The 26,885-nt window shown below is 41.6% G+C and overlaps 1 protein-coding gene across 1 annotated transcript in view; it reads right to left on the bottom strand.

The window, feature by feature from the left end:
* Nucleotides 1–26,885, bottom strand: part of LOC121709643 — a 94,504-nt gene that overhangs the window by 18,607 nt on the left and 49,012 nt on the right. The window contains exons 2-3 of the mRNA XM_042093208.1: nucleotides 13,569–13,684; nucleotides 12,255–12,294 (exon numbers count right to left, since the gene is read on the bottom strand). Of these exons, the coding sequence (XP_041949142.1) occupies nucleotides 12,255–12,294; nucleotides 13,569–13,684 (156 nt within the window). The remainder of the gene's footprint in view (nucleotides 1–12,254; nucleotides 12,295–13,568; nucleotides 13,685–26,885) is intronic.

A 26,885-nucleotide genomic window follows, 5' to 3' on the forward strand; every position in this document is an offset into this window, starting at 1 on the left:
CCCACAGCCCACTCTCGGACCACGACCACGCCCGACCTCACGGGGAGTGACGCCGAAGAAACGCCGAGGTCGGAAGAAGAAGCACCGCCCCCGCCACCGCCACACCAGCAAGGGAACGACACCATCGACTTTGGAGACTTCTACGCCGACTGGGATTACCCATACCCAGCCGACGCCCCCGCTGACGACCAGACTGGAGCACAGCCATCCGCCGCAGAGATTGCCGAGGCCCTCGACGCGCTCAGGCTACCCGCTGTCCTTACGCCTCCCCCCCGGACACCTCCTCGACAGGGCTCGCAACTTCCTGCGGAGCCTGTGGAGAGGCCGACGGACTCAGGACACACCACGGGTGGCCCCCACTTCGGGGACAGCCACCCAGGGACCAGCCAAGAGACAAGACGAGTACTCCGAGGGATCGGCCTGGACGACTCCCCCGATGCCCACTGGACTGGGGGCTTCGAGGAGGCCATGGATTGGCCTCTCCGGAGATTCCCAGAGGACGACGGAAGCGACGAAGGGGGTACAGACTGCTACCCCCAGTGACGCTCTGCGAGGGGACGGAGAGGAGCTGCTCGACGACGGTGCCCTAGACACGAACAATATTCTGTACATAGGGGAATCGGGGGATGAGATGCCCACCCTAGAGTTAGAAGCATCGGGAAGTAACGAATACATCCCGGTGCTGGACAGTGCAACGACTCAAAGCAAGAATGAGAGCAAAATTGTAAATAGTACAAGCACGCTTCTAGAAAACCCGTCAAGCCAGAATGAGAGCAAGAATGTAAACAGTACAAGCACACTTCCAGAAAACCCGTCAAAGAACCAGACTGATGGGACTCAGGCCAAAAGAAGAAGAAAGAGATCAACAGGCGCACTGGAGGCGTGGGAGGACAATTCATGGATGCAATGGGCCAAATACACAGCAAAGACAGTGAAGCCAGAAGGAGGATGTTATGTGTGCTCAGCAGTGAGACCCAAGCTGGCCATACTACCAGCGCCAGGAAGTGGAGAAGAGGATGCGGTATATCGAGCGTCGGGAAGGCAGTACGAAGAAGACAAGCTGTCTCCCTTTGCATGTTTTGAGCAATTAGGAAGCGAGAAGTTACGTAAGTGGGGGACTGGTATAGGCCCCTTACATGCAGGGCAGACAAAAGGAAAAGAAAAGCACAAGACCCAAGAAAATGAGGCGAGATGTGCAAAAGACTACCCAGGCATAGGAACCAGGGTAGCGAGGAAAACACACCGCCTCTATGAAATACCAGAAGACGTAGAGTTTGAATGCTTTGAAGTACCCCCCTTTGAAGGCATGGTCAAAGGGGACCCGAAGGATGTAGGAGCATTTGAAGGACGCTGCGCAGCAAAGTGGGTCCACGAATCCAACGGCTTCTTGTTTCGCCTAGTAGAGAGGAGCGAAAGCGGGAAGAGGAGTGGAGTCGAAGCAAACATCACGATGTTGGGTGTAAACTGGATGAGCGAACGGGATGTTCCGCTGGCAGACTTATGGTGGGCCTGTGGAAGACGATGGGGACTGCGAAACACCCTTCCGAAATACTGGAGGGGAAAGTGTGCAAGGGTCACCCTGGCCCAGCAAACCTACATAGTCCCCTGGTCAGAATGCAACTCAACATCGAACTCGACCGGCCCAGGGCACAACCAGCAGACACCCGTAGAAGGGAACCTGAGGAGAAGTCGGAGGGACGCCAACGATGGAGTATATATGGACGTATTCGGACAGCCCCACAACGTCCCGAGACAGTTCAAAGCACGAGACGAGGTGCTCGCCGGATTTGAAGCCGCCATCCCCGTCTACGGAGCATCCATAGGCATCGCCAAGAATGTTCAATGGATCAACTACATCCACTACAACGCCCTACGGTTCATGAATGCCACAGTGGATGCGTTCAACGCGCTTGATAAAAGGCTGAACGCCACCACGAGAATGGCAATGGAAACCAGGATAGCAGTGGACTGGATACTGGCAAAGGAAGGTGGAGTGTGCGCAATCGTCGGGACAGATTCGTGCTGTACGTACGTCCCAGGTGAAGGCGAGAACATGGATGACTTCACGAACGCGATGAACAGGCTCAAGGCCGTCAACAAGGAGGCCCACGAGAACTCTGGATTGGCACCGACATTTGCTGGAATCCCGGACATTTTTGCCCCCGTAACCCAGTGGCTAACGGACACCTTTGGGTCATGGGGGGGTAAGATTGTAGCATTTCTGGGAAAGTTATTGTTTGGGGCAGCCTTAGTGGTAGGAATGTTTTGCTGTATTACTCAATGTTGTGGTAAGGGTTGCTCCAAAGTGGTCGCTAGACAACTAGTGGTCCAAAATGTAAGGATGCCCTGGGACGAGGAGGATGCGAGTGAGAGGATCCTTTTAGTACAAACTAGTGTGGGACGAATAATGGAAAACGAGTTCAACGAGGGTTATATGATGCTGGAGCAGGAGCGGAAGCAGGGGCAGGAGTTTCCTCCCCCGGAGTTTCCTCTCCCGAATATATACGAGTAGGGGTGGGGTCCTGCGAGTCACCCACCTCTACACACACGCTGACGCACACTCACATACACAACACTGACAGGTAATTCACAAGGCACGTGACTGCACGCCCAGGTGACAGAGTCAAGGGATACTAGAGTCAAGGGGTATTATGGGCTGTGACCTGATACGAATGAGTCGCCTTAAGTGATCTTGATTCAATTTTATATCTTAGTGCTTCGCTATTCATAGACGGTAACTTAAGTTTTATGGAGGTGTAGCCCTCCACTGCAAGGCCATCCAAATCTGGATAGACGTAACCAAAGCTTGCTACTAGAAGTGATCACCTCACCCCAGGTTACCGCACGCCGGACCTGGCCCGCCTAGTGGTGTGGCAGGTGTGTGGCGCGGTCAGCGCTCAAGGACGGGTACGACCCCATTGGCCAGCAGGGGCAACCTAAGGCAGAGCATGGCGGCCCGTCCCCTCGGCGTAGCGCGCCTGCGGCCGGTGTGCTCACCCAGTCTCACGCTAGTGTGAATGCCCGGAGGACTCCGGAGGAGAAAGGGGATGACGTTGCGAGTAACGAAGGGGGGTGTAGTGTGACGCATAAAGGCCAGAAAAGGGCCATATATACCATGTACTACTAAAGGAGCCATTAGGGGATGGGCAAGTGACGAATAGGATCATGAAGTTGTTATGTAACTCCGATTTGGCACCAATGGCCGTTGCATGAAATCTCTTTATGCTCAAGGTGACTAGCACATTAGCCGCTTTGGGGACAAATCCGTCTCGGGTCCTAGCCATATGTTCATGACAAGGAATTGGTCTTTCTGTCACTTGATCTGGGCGTTCAGGGCTTGCTTACCGATGTTATTTACTCTCGTAAAGGCAATGATGCCAACACATTTACTAGTTATAAGGTTTAAGATTTTACGCATGCAATAAGGTTTGTAGTAGTAGACACCATTCCCCTGTAACTCACTCATGTGCACATAGCCTGAGGTGTCATGACAATATACGGGGTTATGACACACTCCTTTGTTTAAATGATGCTTATGCTGCATAGTGAGGCTAATTTAGCCTCAAAGGGGGGAATGTGGTGACTTTATCTAGACATGATAATAATAATACTTGTGTGTGTACCCATTTAATATGAAAACATTGGTTGTGCAGCTGTTATGCAAACATTTACTGGAAGTCATGAGACTGGAACGGTCAAAGGCTAAGAGTGGCTGGTATGCAAACATTTACTGGAAGTCAAAGAGTGGAAATAAACAAAACAGGGCCTGGGGGAGAAAAGGTGCTTACCAGAAGGGCAGAAATAGAAGGGGCTAGCAGAAAAGGAGGAGCAGGGACTTCCAGAGAGAGGAAGTGAAACCAGATGTTGAAGTGACACATAGAACCAAATCAAAACGTACCCTGCCTGGCAACAGATTACACATAGAACCTGGACACACATTTCTGCCTAGCAACACACATTTTTTAATGTTTATGTGAGGAGGAGTTTCCACCAATATCTCAAGTCCCAAAACGCTCTGATTGGCTAAAAGGGGCCTGGTGACGTTCCTGGGGATAGGAACGCCTCTCAGGCCCCCGAGAGTATAAAGGAGAGAGCTCAGGCACATTCAGATCAGATCTCATCGGGGTAGCAGCTGCCACTCACCACTCTATTGCCTGACGGTCCAGTCCTGACGCTGTTTGGATTGTATCATTACTGCAATACGGTGAATAAAGGATCAACAGTCTTCAGCTTCTCTCGTCTTGGTGTTCTCCTTCGGGTCTTTGACATCAGAGTGCTAGTTGGATTGGAGGTTTTTGGAAGTGGATGATTTCCACGACAGAAGCTAACAGCTTTCTATTAGGATCTAGTTTGTTAGTTACCGTTTTGTCATAACTCCCTGATGCATTTTTGCATTTAGAATAGCCAGAGCGTGTATATCTCAATCGGAAAATTAAACAATATCGGGTGCCTATGGACTAGGCTGGGTGAACTCAGCCTGATCTGCCCGCTATTTATTTTTTGATTTCTTAAAAGATTGAGCTTGGTCTGATGAAAGCCAGACTAGCCATGGACCTCAGTTAAACAATGCAAGGGAACATGAATCAGCCTATATTTGCACTAACAATAACGGACAAAAGCTCTTCAACTTTGGCCCGTTAAAATGTGTATGAACAGTCTAGCGACGCATTTCATCAAGGCCCATTTGGACATGTCAGTTATTTGCACCACTGGTTAGATGTAAAACAGCATTTCGTTTCAGACTAGGCTACTGTTACTTAATTTGTGCATTAACAATAACGTTTCAGACTACTGTTACTTAATTTGTGCATTGACAATAAAGTATTACATGAACTAAAGATGACTAAAATCTTATGTAGAAGAAGAAACATTCACAAAAAATCCATCCATCCAAAAATGACCTTTGTTTTTGATAGCTGTTGAAAACGGCATGGAACTGACAGAGATGTTTTTGTTTAAAAATACATAAAAAATAAATAAATAAATAACATTATGCTGATACCTTTTGCTTTTCCCAAATACAATGTAGCCTACAGGTGTAAGTGACCTTTCATCAATCCAGTTGCAATGGATGAACTGTGATGAACTGCCCTACTTGTGATTGTTTAGGGATTTTAAAGGTTTTATAACAATTCTACATCTTCTTTGGCTATTCTACAATCTATTCACCTTTTCAGCACCAGTAGGGTACTTTCTGTGCAGCCGCACACACACACTCAGGCATGCCAAACAAGCATACACAAAAGTTTCAAGAGTGGGGGATGGAGTAAAATATGGAGACAAATTGAAGTGTGATTTATTTTCGCGGAACGGATGTACAGGACTGAGCGGCGGTCATATTTTGTACCGCTATGCGGTACATCTAGTTGTAGTACATTTTGCAGCCCCCCAATCAAAAGCGAGGACCATGTAACCTATAGTTCCACAAGCCCAACCTTCTATCTCTATACTGTATCTATCTATCTAGCTTGGTTTAGCTGTGAGAAATGCACTTTCAAAATTGCTGCAGTGAGCAGGAATTAAAGGATAACAACCATTAACTAACTGTTAGTAATAAATTGTTAACAGCTTATTATGCACTGTTAATACCTAATAAGCACATGGTATTCTAAAGCGTTACCCAGTTCATAGGTATACTTCTGTAGACGCATCATCATACGCTGGATGCGTGGTGTCATCTCATTCAAGTGCTTTTTACTGATAGTTATGAGTGGCTTGTGGTCGGTCTCAAGTTCAATGAATGGCAAGCTAAAGACATAAGAGGGGAACTTGTCGCAGCCAAAGACGAGCCCCAGACACTCTTTTTTTTATCTCTGCATATCTTTGTTCTGTTTCTGTCATGGATCGTGCAGCATAAGCCACTGGTTTCCAAGCCCCATCATGATCCTGCAGCAAGACTGCCCCCAGTCCATCTTTTGAGGCATCCATGGAGATTCGCGTCTTCTTACTTGGATCAAAAATGGCCAACACTGGCTCTTTGCTTAAAATGTCCTTGATTTCTTTCCACTCTTTGTCATGTGTTTGGTGTCAGGACCACTCTGTGTTTGACTGCAGGAGCTGGCGGAGAGCACCAGTCTTTGCGGCAAGATTAGGCACAAATCTTCCCATGTAGTTCACCATCCCTAATGCTCTTTGTTCCGCCTTCTTGTCCGTTGGCTGGGGCATGTCAGTCACTGCTTTAATTTTGTTCATGTCCTGCTGTACTCCTGCCGGTGTCAGTCGATCCCCAAGAAACGTGACTTCTTGTGTGCTGAACTGGCATTTCTCCTTGTTCAATCTGAGCCCGTACTTCTGGACTCTCTGAAGTGCACTGTGCACTCTGCTGTTGAGCTGTCCTGGGGTCTCTGCCCATATTATGACATCATCAATATAAACCCTGACCCCCTCCAGTCCTTTAAACACATTCTCCATTGCACAGTGAACATTTTCTGATGCTGATGAAATACCAAAGGGGAGTCTCTGATAACTGTAGCGCCCAAAGGGCGTATTGAAGGTGCATAGGTCTGCGCTTGCACTGTCAATTTGCAGCTGCCAAAATCCATGTGACGCATCGAGCTTTGTGAACCACTGTTCCCCAGCCATCTCACTCAGGATCTCTTCCCTCTTGGGAATTTGATATTGTTCTCTAAAGGCCCATTCACACCAAGAACGATAACGATAACTATAACCATAACGATAAAAGCGTTCACACTGAACAACGATAAACAAAGTCTCTCCTTGTGTTAATGAATGTGACGGTTAAAATTCTATGGGTTCTGATTGGCTATTAGCTTTTTATCGTTCTGAAAATCGCTCTGAAAGTGATCCCCAACGATATCGTTCTTCATGTCGTTATCGTTATAGTTTATGTGTGAACGTCGTCATTCATATTAACGAGAACGATATATATGTATAGTTATTGTTATCGTTATCGTACTTGATGTGAATTAAGGATGTTCTCATTGAGGTCTTTTGGGTCCATGCATATTCTGAGAGCTCCATTTGGCTTCCTTACGCAGACCATTGAGTTGACTTACTCTGTGGCTCCCTTGGTGGGTTGAATGACATTTAATGACACCATTCTGTCCAGTTCTTTGCAAAGATCTTGTCTCAGCGGAACAGGAATTCGACGTGGAGCATGCACTACAGCTCTAGCATTACCCTTTATTTTAATGCTGTATGTGAACGGCAGCACCCCTATGCCATCAAAAATGTTGGGGTACTGCGCTTCCAAGTTGTCTGCTTGTGATGTGGTGACTCTTGTATTTTTCAGCTGTGGTGACTGTACTTTTCTCTCTGTCTTGGCAATGTTTAGAACACGCTTAACAAGTCCCATTTCCTCACAAGCTTGATGTCCCAGTAGGGAGTCCTTGCCTTTTGGCACTGTCACAAACGGTAGATTCCTCTTGATGTGCTTGTGCTGGACTTGTGGACGACCTGTGTTTCAATCATTTGTCCATTGTAAGCTCTCAATCCCACTTTTTTGTTTTTTATGACTGGCTTGTGGTGCAGAGCTTTGAAGTCTTTTACTGTGATATGATTTGCCATAGCTCCTGTGTCAAGTTCCATGTGAATCTCTGTGCCATTCACTGTAAGTGGCACAATCCACCTGTCTGAACATTTATTGTGTTCAAACTAACTTCCAGCGTTGAAGTGGCCTCATTTTCCACAGTGAGTGTCAGTATAGAATATGTCATCCTCATCATATCCTTGTTCGCTCTCTTCCATCATATTAATTTGTTTCTTTTCACTACCAAACATTGCGGCGCATTCTGCTCCCATCCATAATACTTGCGAACGTTCAGTCGCTCAGAAACAAAATCGATGAGCTGCACGCTAACTCGAATTACTTACACAAATACAGGAACGCCTGTATTATGGCCTTCAGTGAGACCGTGGCTGTCATCTAGAGATACCGATGCGAACTTATCAATCAGCGGCTTTAGGGCGCCTTTCAGGTTGGACAGGGACGTTACATCTACGGGAAAATCTCAGGGTGGTGGTGTGTGTGTGTGTATAAACCAGCGGTGGTGTAACAACATCACTGTCAGGGAATTAATATGCACAGCTGACATCGAACTGTTGTCTGTCTCTGTTCACCCATTCTATCTCCCAAGGAAGTTCCCCCAAATATTTGTGACTGTAGTATACATACACCCCAAAGCCAATACACAAACTGCATATACTGATACTATCCACATGGTGATTCAAAGACTTCAATCTCTTTCTCCGGATGCCCCGTGTCTCCTTATGGGAGATTTTTTGATAACTGCAAACTGAGCAAAAGTCTCAACCTCTATCAATATGTCACATGCCCAACTAGGAAAAATAATACTCTAGATCTGTGCTATGGCTCAATTAAGGAGGCTTACAAGGCCTCCCCTCGGCCCCCTCTCGGTTCCTCTGATCACAATGCTATCCATCTCACTCCTAGGAATAGACCTGTGCTTAAGAGGGAGAAAGTAAGATCAAGGTCTGGAATGATGAGTCTGTTTCCCAATTACAGGGCTGTTTTGATTGCACAGATTGGACTGTTTTCATGGACTCTGCTTCAAATATTGATGAACTGGCTGACACCATATGCTGTTATATCTCTTTCTGTGAGGATACTGTTATTCCAATAAAGCATGTAAAAGTGTATGCGAATAACAAGCCATGGGTCACTAAATCCATGAAACAAGTGAAAAAACATAGCGCTTTTCACAAAGGGGATGAGGGTGAAAAAAGAGAGACAATAAAAGAGGTCAGATCAGAAATCAAGAAAGCTAAGCTACAATATAAAAGTAAGACAGAGAAGAGACTGGGCAGCAATAACTTGAAGGCAGCATGGGAAGGTGTCAAGAGAATGACAGGCCTGCATAGAACACAAAACAAGCCAGTCCATATCCCAGCTTATGAGAGTGATAGAGATATTTCTGAAGCATTAAACAGTTTTTTGACATTTTTTGTTTTGACAAACACGTTTTGACATTCATGACTTTTCAGATGAACTTCAAAAATTAACGGATGAGCAATCTCTGGTAAAATCCACAACATGTACATTTTTAATTACACAGGAAGACGTAAGGTCAGTACTTAAAATAAATAAGGTCAATAAAAGTCCAGGACCAGATGGGATAACTGGGAGATTGCTAAAGTGCTGTTCAGAACAGCTCTGTGGGGTGTTCACTGATATTTTTAGAATGTCCTTAAAACAGAGAAGGGTTCCAAAGATATGGAAGGAATCTACTATAGTCCCAGTGCCAAAAGGCAACACTATAAAGACTTTAAATGACTTCAGACCAGTGGCACTGACCTCACTGGTAATGAAGAGATAGTGAAATGGTTGTTGTTGTTAAGGGTGGGTGAGGCCTTGGATCCTATGCAGTTTGCATATAGGGCTATTAGGGGGGTAGAGGATGCCCAAATTACACTACTTAACCTCCTGTACAGTCATCTGGAAGGTCCTGGCACACATGCCAGGCTCTTGTTTCTGGACTTTTCTTCTGCTTTTACAGGATACCCGCGGAGTCTTAAAAGTATTAAAAAGTATTACATTTCATTTTCCTAAATTAAGGCCTTAAAAAGTATTAAATTTCACCTCGAAGTCTGGAATTTTTTCACGGAGGTCTTAATTTTTCAAATGATCAGTAGATTTAGTCTAATATCTTCACGTAGCGTAAATCAGACTCAAGGATTAAAGTTCGGACGGATTTCCGTCAATTTGATTTTAGAAATGTCATATTTGAGATCGATGCAGATCCGGTGAGAAAAAAATAGGAGGGGGGGTCTATCACCTTTTCTTTTCCTCTTTTGAAGGCAACTACAAATATTAGGTCCGATGAATGAATCTGTGTGATGGTAAATGTTTAAAGACCTAATAGTGTTCTTGAGAACTCTCTGTGTCTCAATCAGAGACCGCTCAAGAAGATATGTCAGCCATGAGTTTCGCTTTGTTTATGTTGTAGCTACACGCTTGTCTCATTGGCCTGGGAAGGTTGCTTAAAAAAAAAAGAACACGTCTGGAGGACGGTCTAAAAGTTGGATTATAGTGACACAATCGAGACAGCTGATGAGGTTGCCCAATCCGTTTAACTTTTTTGGATATGATATTGTGAGCTCTATGTGCAAATTCGGAGGCTGTGTTCTTTCCGTGCATCAATGTAGACAATTTCTTACTATCGCGAACTCTTGTCAGGGGAGGTCATTCATTTTGGGTGTCACCTATGACTTGAACAGATAGCCTGCTATGCCACCCGATGTACTGTAATGTATTATTGTTACAGTTTTCAATCAATGCAACTAACATTATGTGTAAAGCGACGCAATATAAACCGTAGCCTATGCCTATCCGTCTGACATGTACAACAATGTTTTTCACAATTTGCGACATAAGGTTTTGACTGAGCGGTTTAACATAAAATAATAATATTGCGAACTGTTGAGTAAGGGGGTCAGTCGTGTTTGTGACGCACAGACAGCCTTGTAGCCTATTTTGCTTAGGCCTCACTTTTAACAACAGTAGGTTGTGAGTAGTGTTAATTTTGTCACCTATTTTTAATTTAGTCATTTTGTGACGAAATGTCCTTTTTAGTCTTTGTCATATTTAGTCATTCAAATATCATTTTTGTTAGTCAAGATTTAGTCGACTAAAAGTCTCGTCTCCGAAAGGAGGGTAGGGCAGATACAGTTTTCTGTGAATATCTCGAGAACCGTAGGGTTTAGGAGGACCACCTTTTTTTTGTATGTTGATCTTAAGGGGCCATGTCAACCCATTCCATAACCACTCATTTCATGTATAGTGCCACCTAGATAAAAACAAAAAAGTAAAAATGAGGTGTTGTAATCGCAGGTATCTGTGACCTAACATGGTCAAAACAGCACGAAAGTGTAGGATCATTATGACACCCTCTGAATGCACGCCAAGTTTAGTGGAATTCCGTTCATGGGGGGCCACACAATAAATTAATTTATGTTACTGTACACCAACTGGCCTGTAGGTGGCCAGACACAGTTTTCTGTGAATATCTTGAGAACCGTAGGGCCTAGGGGGACCACCTTTTTTTGTATGTTGGTCTTAAGGGCCATGTCAATCCATCCTATTACCACTTATTTCATGTATAGCGCCACCTAGTTAAAAATTAAAAAGCAAAAAATTAGGTGTTTTAATCAAAATATCTCTGGCTGACATGGTCAAAACTGCATGAAATTGAAAGTGTAGGATCATTATGACACCCTCCGAATGCATGCCAAGTTCCGTGGACTTTCGTTCATAGGGGGCCATACAATAAATTAATTTATGTGTACATTTAGTGACCGTACACCAACAGAGTTTTCTGTGAATATCTTGAGAACCGTAGGTCCTAGGATGTCCTTTGCGTATGTTTGTCTCCAGGGGTCATGTTAACCCATTTCATATGCACACATGTGCATAAACAGATACACACACATACATTCACAGTAATCATACATATGACACATACTCACACAGTAGACATATGTACGCATGCATGCACATGCACACACACAGGCACATACACAGGCACACACACAAGCACATACACGCGCGCGCACACACACACACACACACAAACACCCACCCACACACACATAAACATAAACATAAACATGTACACGCACACATGCACACAATTCAATAATTTCTCAGAATTATGAACAGGCAAGATGGGGGTGGGATTGTATAAAATGTATTTTACATGTCAAATGAACTATGAACTAATCATGTTTTGGTACTTGTTGTCTACCAGATACCAGTGAGAATTGACTGTGCATAATGCAATTCAGTGAGACAGTTAGAATCATATATGCCTTTCAACGTGACTTATTTTTGTGGAAAAAATGTGCTGGACTGGGCGGCGGTCATATTTCGTACCGCTCTGCGGTATATCTAGTTATTATTATTATTAATATTATTATTATTATGATAACGCATTATATCCGGGACGGGCGTGAATGCACCTCAATGATCAATTGCTACGAGTGGTTCAAATCAAAAAAGTGTCTGGATAACTTTTCTTGTCAAAAAAAGAAACCTAGTCTGAACATAGCCTAAGCCTAGGCAGTGGAGTATGTCAGTTTTCAGAGACTTAATCAATATGACAGCACAACATGAAGGAGACTATGAGATTGGCTCCTCTGCTCTTTGTAGATATAAAGGACTCATTCATAGTTTGTGAGTATCAAACTTGTTGGTTATGTTAATAACACTAATCAAAACATATTTATGAATATTTGATTCCACAATTTTACTTTTAATTTAATATGACAGTGCTTACCTCCTTCATGTGTCATTTCAGATGTGTTTAATGGAGGACTCTATAGGGACAAATAAAATAATGAAGGTTAAAGGTCAAGATATATTTAACATATTTTACAAACCAAACTTATCTTCACCTGCAATGTATTATGACTGAGACACTCACCAAGGAGGAATGCCAGTGTCAGAGGGTAAACCTGCAGGGCAAACCAGCCCCTCTTTGGATGAAACTTATACTGTAGTTTGAGAACCGTGCTTAAAACTAATGTTCAACAGAAATAGTTATCCGGTCAGGAGCAGGGGGGCCTCAGGACCTTTGGATGAATGTGATCTTTCCTGTCTCAAGTGGTTATGGGACCCCCCTCTCAGACACTTGGGTGGTAGCTTGGCCAAGGGCTTATTTTAAAAAACAAAAAACAACACAGTGTTGATTCCATTCTAGAAAAATATTGTACACCCAAACTTGAGAAGTGTGGGTATCATAGAGATGCTATTTAACCCTCCGGTTGTGTTCGCGGTCAAATGTGACCAATTCTTTTCTCTCAAAAATATTGTTAACTTATTCTGATCATCATGAGGCTCCTTGACTTTGTTAATACAGGGCATCTGAACACACAAAACAAATTCTGATAATTTTTATAACAATTTGAGTGTTTTATTTAACTTTAGAACACCCATGTGTATTTCTGGTCAAAAGTGACCGGCCGTTAGAAATGAATGTGTGAGAAAATGGTCAATGTATAAAATTGAGTCCAGGCACATACTTATTGATCAGATGGACTGTATATGTGCTTCTGTACATTAAAACACACACACAAACACACCCTCACCCCCGCTCTTTGCTTCTATGCCAGCCCCCACTGGAACCTTTCCCCCTATTCTTTCACACAAACTTACGTCACAGACCACTTGGAGGTGCAAACAATATAGGATTTTTGTTGATCTGACCTTTAGTTAACTTCGAAACAGGCACCTTACTTTGAATAGGCAATAGCAATATATATAGAGAGATTAACGTCAAAAAATCTACACTGGAGTAACTTAACATTTGGCACCTCCGATATGTTTAGTGTTCTAAAGATGTCAAATAGGTTGTTATAGTTACCAAAATGATAGCTAAGGAACCAGAAGTGAACACATGGATAGCTATTAAAACTGTGCTTTTATTATACAACTGAACACAACAAAATACTTTTATAACCCTTGAGCCAACTCCTTCCTATGTGATCTCACTGGCGATGCAATTTTTGTTTGCACCTCCAACAGCATGGCGTACCTGGTTACCGCCCACAAATGCCCGTACAGTATGTTTACTGTTTTCCCCATCACTTACCTGTTGAGTCATGGCCGGATATTTATCCTCCTCATATTGCGCATCTAGTGAGATGGGAAGTTTGCAGGTAGAGATGTCTATAACATGCTCTTTTCTATGCAACACTCTCTGCTGAGCTGTTAATTTCCAATAAGAAAGGAAATGCAAAAAAGGTATTATCAATTAAAAACATACAGGCCTGCATGTGTTGTTTTTAACCTAGGAATAGTTTCTGTACTGTCTAAACAATAAGGCCCAACACACTATCCCAGAGGAGAGGACAGTTCAAAGTATCATATTGTAAGAGATTAAAATGTTCTGTAAATATTTCACTGTCTGAAATAATCAGCTCTTGAGATAACAGTCAAGATAAAAAAAAAAATGTAATTGTCTTATAAACTAGATGTACTGCATAGCGGTACAAAATATGACCGCCGCTCAGTCCTGTACATCCTTTCCGCGAAAAATAAATCACACTAATCAATTTGTCTCCATCTTTTACTCCATCCCCCACTCTTGAAACTTTTGTGTATGCTTGTTTGGCATGCCTGTGTGTGTGTGTGTGCGGCTGCACAGAAAGTAGCCTACTGGCGCTGAAAAGGTGAATAGATTGTAGAATAGCCAAAGAAGTTGTAGCATTGTTATAAAACCTTTAAAATCTCTAAACAATCACAAGTAGGGCAGTTCATCACAGTTCATCCATTGCAACTGGATTGATGAAAGGTCACTTACACCTGTAGGCTACATTGTATTTGGGAAAAGTAAAAGGTATCAGCATAATGTTATATTTTTATTTATTTATTTATTTATTAATAAACAAAAACATCTGTGTCAGTTCCATGCCGTTTTCAACAGCTATCAAAAACAAAGGTCATTTTTGGATAGATGGATTTTTTGTGAATGTTTCTTCTTCTGCATAAGATTTTAGTCATCTTTAGTTCATGTGATACTTTATTGTCAATGCACAAATTAAGTAACAGTAGTCTGAAACGAAATGCTGTTTTACATCTAACCAGTGGTGCAAATAACTGACATGTCCAAATGGGCCTTGATGAAATGCATCGCTAGACTGTTCATACACATTTTAACGGGCCAAAGTTGTAGAGCTGTTGTTCGTGCAAATATAGGCTGATTCATGTTCCCTTGCATTGTGTAACTGAGGTCCATGGCTTGTCTGGCTTTCACCAGACCAAGCTCAATCTTTTAAGAAATCAAAAAATAAATAGCGGGCAGATCAGGCTGGGTTCGCCCAGCCTAGTCCATAGGCGCCCGATATTGTTTAATTTTCCGATTGAGATATCCACCCTCTGGCTATTCTAAATGCAAAAATGCATCAGGGAGTTATGACAAAACTGTAACTAACAAACTAGATCCTAATAGAAAGCTGTTAGCTTCCCTAAGCTACAGGTAGGCCTATAAGGTAGGCCTATTTACAACATAAATTGTCAATAGGCTGTGCTGGCGACACAAATAAAATCTCCTTTGGAAACCAATGGCTTACGCCTTACAGTATCAAGCAGACTTAAACTGCCATATTGTGCGAAAAGTTGTAATAAAATTCACGCAGCTCCATGAGTCAAGGAAAGCGTGAATGAAGTAGCCACTTCTAAATGGGACCCACTACACAGTAGCTTAAGGTGTGTTGCTAAAGCAGCCATAATGAAAAGAAGGTGTCATTGTTTGGATACTTCACACACACGTGCTTTTTAATCTCACAGACTACAACTACCAAGCTGGAATCAAAGCACATCGATTCCCCTCTCACACCCTGCACACACTTCAAACAAATAAACAGGCGTCTCAGGGCCTGTCCACACGGAGACGCTTTTTAGGTTAAACGCAGAGGTTTTGCTTCGTCTTGGCCGAGCGTCCAAACGAATCCTGTAAACGCACTGCCCGAAACCGCACTTTTTTGAAACCTGGTCCCAGAGTGGAAAAATCTGAAACCGTAGCCCGTTTGAATTCGTTTAAACAGCGAAACCGTACATTCTGCTTGCGTATCGATGATGTCATCGCCACACCTCAGCTGCCCTGGACTTGCACTTATAGTATTGCCTAACAATACTAGTTTTCATACATGACATTACCTACGATTACACTCCGTAAGATAAATATTACAACTGGTGCTGCGCAGCGCCGATAGCTTATGACTTGGTGGACTGAACACTGTTTTTCCAGGTGTTTTTTTATGCATTCTAGCTACTGTCAGTGACGCGAGAGAACTTAAGTTATTAGGAAAGTGCGGTGTAAGTTTAGGCTACATTAATTTGTGCGTAGTGCCAGTGTCATTCATTTATTTTACATGTCTTACAACATATATACATGCATTCACAGTCGAGTGAAATCAGATATAAGCATACAAAGACGCTTAGAACTCACGTTAAGCCGATGGTAGCACACTGAATGCCAATGCAAGATTTGCGCGATTTGATGCAGGCAAAAGTATTGACTGTTACTAACAAAGGTTTTATAGCAATATTATAAATGTGGCGACAGAATAGCCTATAACTTGGGTAAGCCTTTCGTTTAGTAGCCTAATTGCAGTGATAGCCAAAACTAATGTGAATCACGGACTATCCTACAACCAAAGAAAGTAAAGGTGATTAGTAGGCCTACCTGTGTTAGCCAAATAAAGGACGGGACTGCACCCTTCACAAAACGTAAAATAAAGTTTATTAGTTTTACATTTGACTACAGTTGACAGTTCACCATCAGTCCACACAAACAATTCTGGTTTCCTTGCACTAGCCATTTCGTCGTAGCCTATTCTGTCTGTTTGTAAAGCGCAAGTTTTGGTCAATTTCTGTAAAGAAACAGTGCCACCTATAGGCCTGGGGTATGAAGTAACGTGTTGAGTCGTGTTGAGATGGATCCGTTTGGACGCAAATATTCTTGATACGGTTCCAGGGAAGACGGAGGAAAAAAAGATCGGTTTGGTACGTGTGGACTAGGCCTCAGTCTCACGCAAAACTGTATCAGACCGGAGTAACGTTGGTAAATCTTCCATTGCACAGAATGATTTTTGTAGCACATGCAACAAATGACAGTCGAAAGATACAATTACAGTGCTGCTATCAATTTGCTTGGTACAGTATAACCGCATTTCACCTTAGTGTTTACAATTGACATTATTATTAGGCAGGGCTGTAGTACTCGAGTCCGGTCTTGGACTCGAGTCCGGACTCGAGACCGTTTTTCTATGGTCTCGGACTTGTCTCGGACTCGCTAGTATTTGGACTTGGTCTTGTCTCGGTCTCGGCCACTGGTCTTGCCAAATATGGCTTTTGGTCTCGACCGAGTCCAGGTGTCTTTAGGGCCATCAAAATTAACGTGTTAATCGCCGCGATTCATTTTGAAATACATAATGCGTTACAAAATATTAACTCAATAGTGTTTACCTTTGTGGGGGGCTGATGTCACGTAACGGAAGCCGCAAAACCTAAAACCGCAAGCCTGAGAGTTTATTTTACTGTCTGTGGAGTTAGCTGAAGATAAAGAGGAACCAACATTTAGCCAAATAGTAGCTTTACTGCAAACTGCTTTTCACTCTTGTTAGATAACGTTTACAATGTCAAAATGCACCAACTGCAACAGTTACATAAAGATGATACTTTTCGGCTCCTCTCCATTAAGATCCAACTTGAACGTATGCTACTCCATTTAATTAAGAGCGCGTCTGAACGCACACGAGAAGGAGAGAAAACGATTGGCAGGCTCCAGCTGGCTTGTCGTTGTTGATGATAATTGATATCTCCTTTTTAATATAAGAAACTTATAAAAGGAAGGCAACAAAGACGAGGTTAGAGGAGATTGCGGATTTATCCGATTTCCACTACTGACCAGTTATACACATGTATGTAGGCTGCACTCACTGTGATTTGAAAAATGGACAAAAATATGAAGAGTTGTCTTTGCCTTTGTGTAATGGAACTGGTGAGTCTTGAAGTCTTCAATAATTTGTTTACATGAAGCACATATTATGCCGATTGAAACACATTCCATTCAGATAGCTAGGTGACTGGCTCAGGCTCATCATTCACTTTTAATTGCAAACAGAAAATGTCTAGCTAGCATCATGTCATTACATGCTTCTATTTCCAAAGGAATGAAAACTGTTTATACCAACTTAATATCATGCTTATCATTGTTAATATTGTACAATACATGTGGTACAAACAATATTAGAGCTTGTGGACTAGCTATAGGCTATATTTCAATGGAGCTGGTAAAAAAAAGATCATTATGAGAACGTGGCCACAATGGGCTTAAAGTAACAGTGCACCATTTACAAATGAGTTAAACAGCATCGTATGTGTAGTATTTCTTAAGAAATGAATACTTTAAAACACAATTACTGTGTCAGTATTATCATTTAAATAATATAAAAGTGTTTTACTTTTACCTTTGTGGTTACTCATTAATTTTGTGATTTATGTTGAAGCTTTAGTCTTTAGGAACTTTATAATTGCGGTTAATCGAGATGAATTCATTTCAAAATATATATTTTGAATCGTTTGACAGCCCTATAATAATATTGGAGAAGGGGAATGGCTACACTTACAAATCCTGGGTGTGTTCACACTGTTTTTGCTTTTAGATAATAATAATAATAACCCAAAATGATTGTCTTGATACTGTCATGCACAAGACTTTTTTTCCTATCCTGGACTCGGTCTTGACTCGGACTCGAACATTTTTGGACTCGGTCTTGTCTTGGACTCGAACCTCTTTGGACTCGGTCTTGACTTGGTCTCGACTAGTCCTGGTCTTGGACTTGTCTTGGACTCGACAAAGGTGGTCTTGACTACAGTCCTGTTATTAGGATATAAATACATAAAGATTAGGTTGATCAAAACCACAGGGAGGCCTTGCCTAACCATTAGCAAAAGAAACATAATATTAAAATACCTCCAGTGATTAGCTTAGCCATAGCCTATTTTCAAATGACCTAATAACGAAAATCTGAGCGATTATCTTCCTGTAACTGTCATACTGTTGTTGTACAGTAACTGGATTATCGTGTTAGCTGGTAAAGATGGCTGACTTTGCAGCTGGAGGTAACATAGCAACCTCCTTCTGTTGCAGATCTGTTCAACCTGCCGTTCACGTCTGCTTAACACAGTTTAATTAAGTGTGCTTGCAAAGTTTTATTATTATTCCCGTCTCCCTAATTTTTTGTCAGCTCTAGCGCCTAGGCCCTTTGAGACAGAAACCTTTCCAACTTTAAAACGTCCGGTCAGTACCGGTGTAAGTTGGTCGCGAAGATGACGTCAGGTGGGCGTGTCGTTCGTCCGCCATATTGGATTGAACAGAAAGCAAAACTAAATTTTCACAGGTCACAAATTTGGTCCGAACGCCACGAAACTTGACGTACATTATCCTTGGACCAAGCCTCACAAAAGTTACAGGAAGGATTTTTGATTTTCGAAAGCGTTTGCCCGTCTCAGCCAAACGAAATCGGCGGCGAAGCTCCGAAACAGGAAGTCGTCCATATCTCAGGAACACTGTCACATATCGATACCAAATTTTGTGTTTGAACTCGGGACTCCAATGTGAGGGTGCATAAGCTAAAAAAAAAAGAAAACATTCCAAAAGTTTCCAGCATTTGGTAAACCACCCACCCGTATTGTCACAGCCATGCCAGGTTCTGCCTCAGCCACACCCACTCCTCAATCGCCGGCAACCACTCAATCATTCTCCCCTGAGTACTGATTACCCACACCTGTGGGTAATCACACTGAAACACTTTTTAAGCAGCTGAGACCTTGGCTACCTGTCTGTCCTCGTCGCTGTTCCAGAGACTCAGATCTGTACCCTTGGCCGTCACACAGTGCTCTCTACCCTTGATCCTGGACTTTTCTCTCCCTAAGTTAAGTCAGTTCCTCTGTGCGTTTGAACATTCTTCAAGGACTCTTTTTGGATTTCCGTTTATGCTGTTTCTGGATCTTCTGTGTTTTTGGAGGCTTCTCATTTACCTTGTTCATTTTTGGGATTGATCTTCTGTGAGTTTTGACTGAGACACGTATTCTGCTAATAAATACAGCTTTGAGGCTTGAACTGATCCTGTTGACCTGAGTCTGTGGGTATCCTGACACGTATATGGTAACTATCCCACTTTGCAGTTATTCTGGTACATCTATCACAATGCCTTTCAAGTATGCACACTGTCTCTGAGCAGCCACAATGTCTCCGGGCAACCTTGCCCAATCATGAAATCCTTGCTCTGCCATGGGATAGTATGGCTATACGAACTGAAATCGCAAGGAGAACAGTAGCTATATATAGCTTACATAATAGAGTTGTTTTCACATTGACGGTATTCAAATTAAATTTTTCATTATTGTTAAATATCATGATGGGAGAGTATTATTAAAAATGTAAGTATGCAAATGCATATGTTTACGGGCATTTAGGTTTTACTTTGTTGTTTTGTTATAAAGACATGCAAGGCATTCTGGGCCGTAATGAACAGTGAAAAAGATACAATTACAGTGCTGCTATCAATTTGCTTGGTATAACCGCATTTATAGTTTTCTACAAATCAAATTGGCCTCCATCACTCAACCAACACTAACGGTAACATTATTGTACCTAGGTCCTTATTGATATTATAAGATTAACGTACCTGCAGTAAAAACCAAGCATGTCCGATAAACATTCTCATATTTATTTTGGCTTCAAGAAGAAATGGGAATTACATTTCATGTGAACATCGTCCTATCCTTATTAGACGTTCTCTGCGGTAAAGTACAGTCTTTGTAGGAAGCGTCCATTGTTTTTCCAACCCACTTTTAACTTCCAACAAAATTACGTCTCACTGCAACGATGCGCCATCTAGTGGACAAACGACTACTTATCGCCAATACTGGAAATGCAGCCATGATGATGATGATGAATATTTGGCTTTCTTTTAATCCTACTGAATTTGTAATTATGTATCGGCCGTTCTAATACCGATAGTATGTGTGTACCTGTGTGTGTGTGTGCATGTGTATATGTGTGCACCGCCATCTACAGGCCAATGAGTGAACAGTCACTAAATGTACACATAACCTACATTTTTTTAGACCCCCCCATGGATGAAATTCTACGAAACTTGGCATACCGCCAGAGAATGCCAGGTCAATCATACACATACAATTTGGTGCAGTTTTGAACATCTTACCTGAAGATAGGGGCGATTAAAGCAGAATGATATTGCATTTTCATTTTTTACCGGGGGGGTGCAAATCACAAATGAGTGATTATGGGCCAGGTTGATGTGGGCCCTTGAGACCAACATACCATAAAAGATTATTCATCCTCAGTGCCACGGTTCAGGTAGTTATTTAGGAAAAACTGCTTTTTTTGCAGGTCGGGGGGCCCAGCATGGGGGGGGGGAGTGGCCCCCGGGGACGAAACGATTTTTTTCCGTAAAAGTCTAGTGGGGCTACATACCCACCAAATTTCATGTGCACCGGTGTTTCGGTGTCCCGGGTATCGTTGACCAAAAATTCAGGAAGTAGATGACGGGGGAAAAAAAAAAAAAAAACAAACAATCATTATATGACCGCTTCGCTAGCTTCGCTTCGCTTTTGGTGCCTTGAAAAGCACTATATCAATGCAATGCTGTTGTTATTGTTGTGTTCTTTCTCCAAATGTGTCATAAAGCATTATATATTTGTAACATATTTGGGTTACACTTTATTTGACAGTATCAACATAAGACTGACATGACACTGTCATGAATGTGTCATAAACAAGTCATAAACGTTTATGACATAACGCTTCTGTTATTAAGTGACATTCGGTTTTTGTCATCACAAGTTAGGGTTAGGATTATGGTTAGAAGTTAGAATTAGGGTTAGGGTTCAGGGGCCTCATTACAGAAACTTCCTCTGAAACTGAAACTTCCTGAAACTTCCTTAACTCTGAAATCCTATCTTATCTCAGTTTAGGATGGCATTTAGGATTTTTGGTATTACAGAAGCATGTTTCCTAACTGCATTTAGGAAAAAGGCCTATCTTTACTAAAGATAGGAATTTGGCCATTACAGAACCATCCTAACTCAAGAATTTCCTAACTTAGGATGGCACATACCCTGTCCTAAATTCAAAATAACTGCCAAAACTGACTGCAACAGTCTTGTGTAGTTGTTGCCTAGCCTATGACAAGATGATGGACATGACTGTTAGCAACTGTTAGCAACACCCTAAAGCATATTTCACTAAATAAGTTAATTAAGTGAAAACTTAAAAATGTAGCCTATAAGCTATGTGTTTTAAAACATTTATAACAAATAAATATGAATAATTATAACAGAATATTAGATTATTACCGGTATTTATTATTATAAATATGTTTTTTGTTTTTCATCTTTTCATCCTGTTCATCAAATGAATCAATATTGACACACTCTCTTGCTTCCTACATAGGCCTTAGGCCTATTTCTCTCGATATTATGGTTTGTCCATCTGAGCAAATAACTGTCTTTAGAACACCATCTTTGCAAACTGACCTTTTAATCATAGATACAGGCAGTGTCGTGTACATTCTAATCATAGAAACAGGCATGACAGGACGATTGCCGATTTAAAAATCTAACTGACAGTTACAGCAGAGAGGGTTCAAGCAGATCAAGGATCTTTGGTTACAGTTAGGATTTCTTAAGTTGAGATAAGATAGGAGGTCTGAGATAAGAAAGGACGCAGCCATGAGTTTAGGAACTGCTTCTGTAATAGGAAGATAGGATTTTTCCAATCTTTGAAACTTAAGTTAAGATAGGACAAGCAGTCAGGATATTTTTCTGTAATGAAAATTCTCGCGTCAAGATAGTGACAGACATGTACACAGTTGTAGCGACAGTGCCTCATACATTAGGAAGATGTACCGAATTAGCATTTACGGCATGAAAAACGGAAGAAACTTCATGAGAATGAATAGCGGGAACAGCAGTCGGGTACTAACTTATGTTCGTTCCATGGTTAGATGTCTACACGCATCTCCCCAGCGCGTGTTACTGGCATACAGTAGGTTGCTGGCCTAGCTTAGGCCTACCGAACAGGGAAGTGAATCCCCTGATCTGTCTGCGGCTTGCTTGCCAGCCTTTCCCAGTCATGGTACTTCGCAAAGTTTCATGTCCCGTTTTTTGAATGCGGGCGACTGGCTACATTTAAAAAAAAAAAATTAAAAAAAAAACCCTCATCTATGCGCTCATGATAACGTGCAGCTCGGGATGAAACTAACAGTTTTTCAGCAGAAACATGCGAGAACCCGTCAAAACTGGTTTACTCTTCCCATATGTTATAAAAGTAAATGTTAGGCTATTAACTTTGATTCGCTTGTGCTGCATGGGCAATACAGACCTGCCAACCTTTAGGCCTATTGTATTTCTGTATTTGTCTTGCTTACTTTCTCTGTGCTTGCCTTTTATATTTTGCTTGTTCTGATTTGCTTTTATTAGCCATATCCTCTGTACAGCACTTTGGTCAGTGGAAACTGTTTTAAATGTGCTCTATAAATTAAATTGACTTACTTACTTTACTTACTAATGCGCTCTGTGTCTGAGCTGTCTGTGCACGTCCGCAATTGATTCCGTTTCTCAAATGGAGAACACATCAATCCCATGGTATGTTTTGCCCTAAAATGCATGAAGCATGCAAGTTCAAAATCCTGCCGGTAGCCACGTTACATCTCCGTTTCATATTTGCCTAGGCTACTAGCCTACAATAAATGAATTGAACGAACTCAACTGACAACAGGTAAATCTACTGATTCGGTCATTGAGACTTCATTGACACATGAATACAGTACAACAAACTTTGTCTTTCTGAAGTTTATTTTTGTATTCTGGGTTACAGTAGCCTATTGCCTAATGTCTTGACAATAGTTTTTCTTACCGGCTTGCTGTTTAAACTGACTGCGCCGCTCTGAACTTTCCTGCCAGGTTTATGACGTAAACCGTTACATCTCGGCTCTGGCCGAAACTCATCGTGTGGGAAATCAGATTAGGCCTATCTGTCAATATTGGGCTTTGAAAATAAGGGATATTTGCTCAGTAATAGTAGCCTACATTTTGTAACATTTATAGAGAAACCGAGGGGAAGTTCAATTAGAAATTAGAATCGTTGGAAATTGAAAACACGTAGGCCTACAAAAAAAGATTCGGGGCTTGAGCCCCCGAAGCCACCCCTCGCTCCGCCAATGGTGCATACGCAAATAGAACTGTTGTTAAAATCTTCATTTAGGTCTATATTTTATTGTTTGTAACTGATCTGATTGAATTTGGTGGAGAATTACACTCTTTTTACATCATAAATATGGTGTGCAACCATACAGAAACAACATTTTTCACATGGTAATATTATACATACTGTATTTTAAAAGTGGATAAATGGACCCAAGGTTCAAACAAATTGTGTCATTTGACAAATTCCAGATTGACAAGGGAATGGTAGAGCAATGTCTATGTTCAGCTTGCCTATAAGAGCACAACTCCTTACATTTGTAAGGCTTTTGTTTTTAAGTCAGCAAGTTCCATGGCCATGTCACATCCATAACGTTTTATAGGAAAAGTTTATGCTACACATACAGTGTTGTTGCGACAATGTCCATAGTGTCTGTGCAAAGCTGATTTATATAAATGTAAAGTGTGATGACCAAATTGTGCCCCTTTCTTACTTTTAAAACCTTTAATGGTGCGTTATGGATGTGACGTTATGGATGTTACATAATGTGAATTTATAAGACTGGAGACTTTATTATAGGCTACCTCAAAGCCGATAAAACGTCTGTTCTGGTGGCATGTCAGTTTCAACGCATTTCACCTTAGTGTTTACAATTGACATTATTATTAGGATATAAATACATAAAGATTAGGTTGATCAAAACCACAGGGAGGCCTTGCCTAACCATTAGCAAAAGAAACATAATATTAAAATACCTCCAGTGATTAGCTTAGCCATAGCCTATTTTCAAATGACCTAATAACGAAAATCTGAGCGATTATCTTCCTGTAACTGTCATACTGTTGTTGTACAGTAACTGGATTATCGTGTTAGCTGGTAAAGATGGCTGACTTTGCAGCTGGAGGTAACATAGCAACCTCCTTCTGTTGCAGATCTGTTCAACCTGCCGTTCACGTCTGCTTAACACAGTTTAATTAAGTGTGCTTGCAAAGTTTTATTATTATTCCCGTCTCCCTAATTTTTTGTCAGCTCTAGCGCCTAGGCCCTTTGAGACAGAGACCTTTCCAACTTTAAAACGTCCGGTCAGTACCGGTGTAAGTTGGTCGCGAAGATGACGTCAGGTGGGCGTGTCGTTCGTCCGCCATATTGGATTGAACAGAAAGCAAAACTAAATTTTCACAGGTCACAAATTTGGTCCGAACGCCACGAAACTTGACGTACATTATCCTTGGACCAAGCCTCACAAAAGTTACAGGAAGGATTTTTGATTTTCGAAAGCGTTTGCCCGTCACAGCCAAACAAAATCGGCGGCGAAGCTCCGAAACAGGAAGTCGTCCATATCTCAGGAACACTGTCACATATCGATACCAAATTTTGTGTTTGAACTCGGGATTCCAATGCATAAGCTGCATTGGAGGTAATAAGGTGCATAAGCTAAAAAAAAAAAGAAAACATTCCAAAAGTTTCCAGCATTTGGTAAACCACCCACCCGTATATGGTAACTATCCCACTTTGCAGTTATTCTGGTACATCTATCACAATGCCTTTCAAGTATGCACACTGTCTCTGAGCAGCCACAATGTCTCCGGGCAACCTTGCCCAATCATGAAATCCTTGCTCTGCCATGGGATAGTATGGCTATACAAACTGAAATCGCAAGGAGAACAGTAGCTATATATAGCTTACATAATAGAGTTGTTTTCACATTGACGGTATTCAAATTAAATTTTTCATTATTGTTAAATATCATGATGGGAGAGTATTATTAAAAATGTAAGTATGCAAATGCATATGTTTACGGGCATTTAGGTTTTACTGTGTTGTTTTGTTATAAAGACATGCAAGGCATTCTGGGCCGTAATGAACAGTGGTCGGCAGCACTCCATAGGCTACGTATTAATATGAATAGGTGTTTCTGTAAACCTAGGGACAATAAACAGCTATCTCTGTTACAAAAACGAGCTGGTAATCGCTCATTGAAGAGGGAACTATGATAAAAAGATTGTTTTCCTAAAAGCATGGAGTTGACGAAAGAATAAGCAAGCAATGTCACGTTAATGTTAAATACATCTGAACGTAGGTGGCAACGTTGTATTACTAAATACGGTAGCATTAGTGAGCTTCATAAGTAAGAAAGGTGCAAATATGTAATTTATCATGGGAAATTATTGGAAATGTTATTTCTTGTTTATTCTAATTGCAAACCACACACATCCATTCGTAATCACTCGTACACTTTTGATACCATTGGTATCAAAGATTGTCATTTCGTTTATTTGTTGTTGCCTAGCAACTCTGGGAACAACGGAGCAAAGATTCTAGAACAGAGCTTCAGACACGTTTTGAGTTCGTGGCAAAGTGCCTAAAATATCGGTTTCCATGTGTATGTGCTGGATGGTGTGCGTCCTTTATGAAAGTGTTTTATACAGTTACAGATATAATGAGTCATATGGTAGTGGTCAACATAAATGTGCCCCTTCTGTTATTAGAATGCTAGCGGAGAAGCATGCTAAGCAGAGATTTAACATTATTTCTTGTGTGGCTAGAAGCTATGGAGGAGATGTTGCTGTATGGGATTTATGTTGCTTAGCGTGATGCACTCCACGTGGAATTCCACTAGCGTGGAATCCACTATCTTGAAATCTCCTGGCTTCTTCTTCTTATTAGAGTGCATGAAAATGCACTCTACTGTTATCCGAATTATTCTTATTATTAAAATTAGAGTGCATGAAAATGCACTCTATTGTTATCCGAATTATTCTTAATATTATTACAGTATATAGTTTGTTTTTACTCTGTATGATATTTTACATCATATTTTTTGCATTTTCATGCACTGTATTTCCTTCAGGAAATGCTTTTCTAGTTATTATTCTTCTAACGCTTTTTGTGCGTTTAATACAGCTTCAACCGTTTAACTTAGAAACTTCATTCAAACTGCGTTGCGTAGGTCTTACTTATGTGACTTCAGCTATGTATTTTTCAACTTTGTAACTTTTATACTTTTTAAACTATTAATTTAAAACTACTAAAATGTCCCCATTGACTTAACATTATGATTATGACATCACAATACGGCCTTTAAGCAATTAGAATCCTATGGCAGGTGTTCGGGCCACCTGGATCAACTGCCAGTATCAGGCTTTAAGCATACAAACTGGCCCTATTAAG

The sequence above is a fragment of the Alosa sapidissima genome, chromosome 5 (genome assembly GCF_018492685.1).
Source record: "Alosa sapidissima isolate fAloSap1 chromosome 5, fAloSap1.pri, whole genome shotgun sequence".
NCBI classification, from domain to species: Eukaryota; Metazoa; Chordata; class Actinopteri; order Clupeiformes; family Clupeidae; genus Alosa; species Alosa sapidissima.